Source organism: Gallus gallus, chromosome 2 (genome assembly GCF_016699485.2).
Source record: "Gallus gallus isolate bGalGal1 chromosome 2, bGalGal1.mat.broiler.GRCg7b, whole genome shotgun sequence".
Taxonomy (NCBI): Eukaryota; Metazoa; Chordata; class Aves; order Galliformes; family Phasianidae; genus Gallus; species Gallus gallus.
The window spans coordinates 44,246,951-44,252,950 of NC_052533.1; the positions used below are offsets into that span (position 1 = coordinate 44,246,951).

Genomic DNA, 6,000 nt, shown 5'->3' on the forward strand with positions numbered 1-6,000 from the left:
TCAATGCAACCCCTCCAAAAATAATAAATAAATAAATAAATAAATAAGTGGCAGATCTTTGAAAATAACATTTTGGTCAGTGACAATCTCCAGCCCTTTACTCCACAGACAGCTGGGTCAGGAAATGGCAGAAATCTTATTTTCCTGCTGAAGACACTCCTTTCTGTTTAGTTCATGTTTATAATTAAGAAGAACAAAAGCTCTCTACAAAAGCTGGAGGGAACAGTTTTGACAACCAAAATATTACCGCGTAAGACAGCCTCAGACACTTGGGCACATTTTGAAGCACGCACCTCACCATGTTTCAAAGACCGGCAGCCAACATGCCCTCTGTGATCCCACTCACTCTTCAGTTTCCTCCAGCATGGCTGGTTCCTCTCCCTGCTTTGGCATGTCTTTTTTGCGGAAGGAATCTAAACAAAAGCCAATGCCTCTGTGCCAGCTGAGCTCTTACATGCTCTTAGTTCCCATCTCTGCTCACTTTCAACAGGTGGACTGTGCCTTGAACAGTGTGCTTTACAGGAGTGGGTTCAAGGCCGCCTTCTGCCTTGTTTTTCCTAGTTTCTTATTTTTCTCTGAGCTCCCCAAGTAACCTGTTTTGTCTCCTGTTTTGTTTCCAGTAAGCCATAGCAAAGACCTGTGTGTTTTATTTGCTGCATTGGTTTTCACCCAAAGAACGTGCTGAATGGTCTCACCATCAATTACGGTTCCAAGGACCAAGGCTAATGTAGAGGAAGCCAGACAAGGCAGAGGCAGGAGGACTGTATTTCTTTTATTTGAGCAGAGCTGAGCTGTTGGACTGGCTCAGCGCACCTTGTCTGTCTGTGCCCTGAGGCAGCTTGAGTTTTTCCTAAGCTTTGAGCATCTAAAGGCAGGCTGGAGACAGCTGGTAGGAAAACTACATAAGGGGAGGTTGTTAAAACTTAAGCAGTAGACTGAAACCCAGTTCTTCTTCCCACTCAGTGTATTTGACACTGTACCACACAACATCCTTGTTTCCCAATTGGAGATAAACGTATTTCACAGCTGGACAACTCTGTAGATAAGAAATTGGCTGGATGGTCACACTCAAAGGATTACGGTCAATGGCTTGATGTGCAGGTGGAGAACAGTGACAAGCAATGTCTCTCAAGGGTTGGTATTGGGACTGGAACATCTTTGTTGGTGATGCAGACAGTGGGACTGAGTACACTCTCATGAAGTTTGTGGTTTACACCATACTGTGCAGTATGGTCAAAACAGGAGGGAAGAGACACCATCCAGAGGGACCTTGATGGGCTTGAGAGGCAAGCCCATGCAAACCTCATGAATTTCAACATGACCAAGTGCAAGGTCCTGCCCCTGGGTCAGGGCGATCCTAAGCACAAATACAGGCTGGGAGGAGAGTGGATTGAGAGCAACCCTGAGGAGAAGGACTTGGGGGTGTTGGCAGATGAAAAGCTTCATGAGAGCCAACAGTGTGCACTTGCAGCCTAGAAAGATGACTTTGTTCCTGGGGGTGGAACAAGATGATCTTCAAGTTCTCTTCCAAGCCAAACCATTCTATGATTCTTTAAGTGACTGTGTAGTTCAGGCTCAGCCATCAAGTTTAATTAAGCCCTATATGTAATCCTACATGGGATGTTTGTGCATAGGACCACTGTATGGGGAGCAATAGGTCCTAGGGGAAACCAATTTGGATTTTTAGGCTTCACTTTGTGCTCTCAGGAAGGCAGCAGCTTTGGGAATTTTATGTTCTCTCCCAATGAAACTTTCTCTCTCCTTGATCCTATTACTGCAGCAATACATTTATTTTTGTAGCCTCGCTATCTATTATCTAAATGCTGTGTCTGAAGCGTATCAGCGCGCCAACGCAGAGTTGAAGAAGAAAATGCAACTGGTAAGTATTTGTCCAGCAAAGCCATCCTTGAAATACCGTGCACTTCAAATTTGATGTGCAACATATGCTTTTAAATTGCTGTTCACTTCAGACCATGTTAGTGACACAAGAGGAAGGTGCATTTAATGCTAGCTCATTCCTCTCAGATGGCATTTAATGGCCAACTGCAGAGTGGTCCCATCCCATAATAGGCTGCTTTTTCAGACATCAAAACTGCAATAAGTTTTCCCATAAACTGCACTTTCCACCCACAAAAATAAAATATCTCAAAGTTCAAGTAATGTTTTGGAGCCTGAGTTTTCCTGGGAACAATGATAAAGCCTAGCAACACAGCAGCCTGATTCTGTAGAGGCTGAAGAACAGAGATCCATAAATAACAACATGGCAGTAACATTTTATACCAGTAATTCTCAAAGTGCTTTATAAAGGAGGCTGATGATTCCATCTCTGTTGTACAGATGAGAAGAGCAAGATAAAGACAGAGGAAATGACTTGAATTTGCAGGGCCAGGTCGTACCTTGTGGCATCCAGAACTGAGGGGGGTTGCACCATGCAGAGGACCACAATGCAGAGCCCCCTAAAGTAATGTGAATTAAGTCTAGAAGCAGAACACCTGCAGAAGTGCAGCTCTGCTCAGATAGTGTGTCATGAGAGACAACAAAGCTGTCCCACTGCCATGGCCGTGCTGACCTGACAGTATTGGTTTCTCTCTGAGCTGTGGGAGCCTTGGAGAGGCTGTGTGTGACAACCCACTGAGCTCACTGTGATCAGCTACAATTGCCAAAAGCCTGCAAGGTTTGCCAAGCAGAACAGAGGCCTCTCTGCAGGTTGGAACCTCTCAGCTCTAGCAAGACCACAAGTCCACTTTGCATACCGTATCTCCAGCATGCAGGCTCCTCTCTCAAGGAACTGCCCTTTTCAGAGGAGAGAGGAAGCTGGAGTGGCATCTGTCTGGGCTTTCCCTTTGTGTAAGAGAGGAATCCTCTCCCTTCCCCACCCAGCATGCTTGTCCTGATGAGAAACAGCTCTCTGATGTTCCTTTCCCTCTGCCATCCAAACGGAAAGTTTTCACGGCCTAAATATGCACAAGTAAAACTGAAGGCAGCCTGACAGTGCTCCCCAGCCTATTGCCACTGTCCCCTCCTCCTCTTCTTCTGGTGTTCATCACCAGTCCTCCGATATACCCTCCAAGATACAAATTTAAAACAAACCAAAACCCCTGTGAGAGCAGCTAGGCAGCTGCAGAAGCACACAGTCAGGTGGATCTAAATCATGTGAACAGCACGTGCTTTGCCCTAACAGAGGCAGAGCTATCTCTTCTAAGGCTCTCCGTCCTGCCCACAGTGTACTTTATCTCCATAAAATTGTTTGAAATCTTGATCACTAGGCCGAGGTTCAGCAGTACTTTGAACTTGGCAAAAAGATTGCATTTATTGCAACAAAGTCACTTAGCATGACACCAGGACACCATTTCACAGTTAAAATCATCAGTTTCAAACTAAACTCAATGATTTCCATCAATGCAGCAACGTGAAGAAGAGAAAAACAAGAGGAACAACAAAGCCAGCACTAATTCCATGATGCAAGATCTGGAGGATTTACTTGCACCAAGTACGAAGAGTGAAAGCTCTCCCAAACAAGCAGAAGGTAAAAACTAAACAACTCCCCCAGCTCTCCTGAAAAGATCCTTTTTATCTTACAATGGTAACTGGGAAGGACTGAGAAACTGGGGCAGCACAAATTTGTGTGGGATCAGATGAGTATGACTAGTAGATTTTGTCCCCTTATGAAAGCCCATTGGCCAGTAGACACTCAGGAAGGCATGCTTTTAGACGTTACATCCAACGCAGGCTTATCAAGGCACGGGAACTGGAATCCAAAATTATGATTCAATTCCCAGCTATCAGTCATGCCAGTCATGAAACCAACGATTAATTCAGAAACAATGCTGAAGCTACAGCATTGTTTCTAGACTGATCAATTGAGCCAGAAATTAATATTTTATTTTTAATTGAGATGCTCATTAGAAAATTTGTTATGAATGAGAGGAGTGCATTTTACAAGACTGCCTTGGTCTCAGGACATAGAAGAAGGCTGCTCCAAAAGTAGTGCCCTATTCTCTTACGTTGGCCCACGATCTCAGAGGCGGGTGCTGGTGGTATGGTAGCAGAGGTTGAATCTTCCCACCAACATTCCATTGCATTTTGTTGATGTGCAACAGATGGTAGCAGAGGGGCAGTCTGACAAAATGGCATCTGACATAGAAGTGCATCTGAAACAAAGTTGTATCACTGAATTCCTCCACGGGAAAAAGTGAAACTCACTGACATTCATTGAATGAATGTTTATGGAGTCCAAACAGTGTATGTAAGCACAGTAAGGCAGTGTGTGGTACATTTCAGCAGTGGCAACAGCAACAGTGGATCACCTCTGCTGGTGCAGATTTTGACAAGCATGCCATGCAGGCTCTTGTTCTTTGGTGGTGAAAATACATAGCCAGTGATGGAGCCTATGTTGAAAAATCTACAAAGATGGGAATTTGCTCAATCAAATAGTGTTATTGGGCTGTTTGTATCTGAGGCAATCTCCACGACATCAAGTAGGAGGCATTACTTTGAGAGCAACCTACATAAATGCACGCACTAGGTTTTGCTAGGGGATACCTGTCTAGGCAGAAATCTGCAGGGGGTGGCATTGGCACTAGACAGATCCTTCAGACTCTGCTTGAACCATACCTTTCTTGAACGCCAAAACCTCCTGCTCTCATTTGTAAAAAGCAGTGCAACAAATGCAAAAGATTTTATCTCAATGCAGATTAGAAAATCAAATTAGTTCCACCATAGCCCTCTTGCATTTAGATGGGTGGCTGTTTCCTGGAGAGGCCAAAACAATCTGGAAACTTTGGCCAACCTGTTACAGGTTTGATCAGGGGGCAGACACAGAGCATTCACTTAAATGGAAATAGAGTTTGCAGCATTGGGGTTGCATTGAAAATAAAGACTGAAATCAGCAATTATCTATGACCACAACAAGGTGTGTGTGAACTAGTTTGGCTTGTAGGACTATTATGTATTTTAAATGTATTGGTAAGAACATGGAAGAAGGATTTGGACAGCAGAGACACATTAGCTGTTGGCAAGGGCCTAAATCTCTTACGGTTTCTTCACTCAGATGTTCAAACACAAATCCTTAGGTTTCTGCATGTAGAAGAAACAGCATCCAGTGGGGGAGAGGAAGAAAGGCAGTGTTCGCTTTCAGAAAAATAATATTAATAATCTTTACTCTAGACAAGAAAAAAGATTCTCCCAATCAAGCCAGCCCTGTTGGGAAACAAGAAAAAGCAGAAGTCCTGAACAGCAGCCCCATAGCCGCTGGGAGAAGAGCAGCGTTCATCCCACCACCACACGTACTGGTGACACGGCCACTGACACCAGGCACTTGGGCACCATACCCTCAGCCAAGACAGCCCTGGCCAGGAGGACGCCCAATGGGACCATTCCCTGGAAGAGGGAGAGGACAGCCACGATACATACACCCTGTCTGATAAACTCAGCAACATTTCTTCTAGAAGTGTTACATAAACTGTAGTAGTTTTCATAGGAAATGACTGTTGTTTGTTGGTCAACCACTTGTGGTTATATCTACCCAGCACTGATTCTATCTAAAAAGCTTTATTTAGAGATTTAGAATTACTGCAACCCTTGTGGCTGCCCTGATTTTGATCATAAAGGAGATAGGAGGTGTCAGGCTGACACAGCCATGGCACTGCTAGCCTACTACATACATGACGATCCTGTGGCCATGAACAGCCGTATGGTGAGTACACTTGGTGGAGTGAGCATCTATCAGGCCCCTCAAAGACTCTTTCAGTTAATAAAAACAGAATGATTTTACTTGTCATTCCAACAAAGATCTTTTGCTGTCCCCACCTGAGGAATTAAGTATTCTTAGAACAGCAAAATAACCCATTCCAGCTGCATGGCAGCCGGTATTGGGAATAGAAGACACTTAGTAGGCCAGCACAGAAGGACATTGTCAGCAATATTTCATCCTTCTTGACAGCTTTCCTCCTCTCTACATCCTCTAAAATTTCATCCTCTGTTTCAGCCCTGCTGCGCATC

At 44.4% G+C, this 6,000-nt stretch overlaps 1 protein-coding gene across 1 annotated transcript in view; it reads left to right on the top strand.

Moving 5' to 3' along the window:
• TMC2 (transmembrane channel like 2) overlaps positions 1–5,779 on the top strand; it is a 28,945-nt gene extending 23,166 nt beyond the window's left edge. The window contains exons 18-20 of the mRNA NM_001039324.2: positions 1,801–1,879; positions 3,406–3,526; positions 5,167–5,779. Of these exons, the coding sequence (NP_001034413.2) occupies positions 1,801–1,879; positions 3,406–3,526; positions 5,167–5,423 (457 nt within the window). The 3' untranslated portion in view covers positions 5,424–5,779. The remainder of the gene's footprint in view (positions 1–1,800; positions 1,880–3,405; positions 3,527–5,166) is intronic.
• The last annotated feature ends 221 nt before the right edge of the window (positions 5,780–6,000 follow it).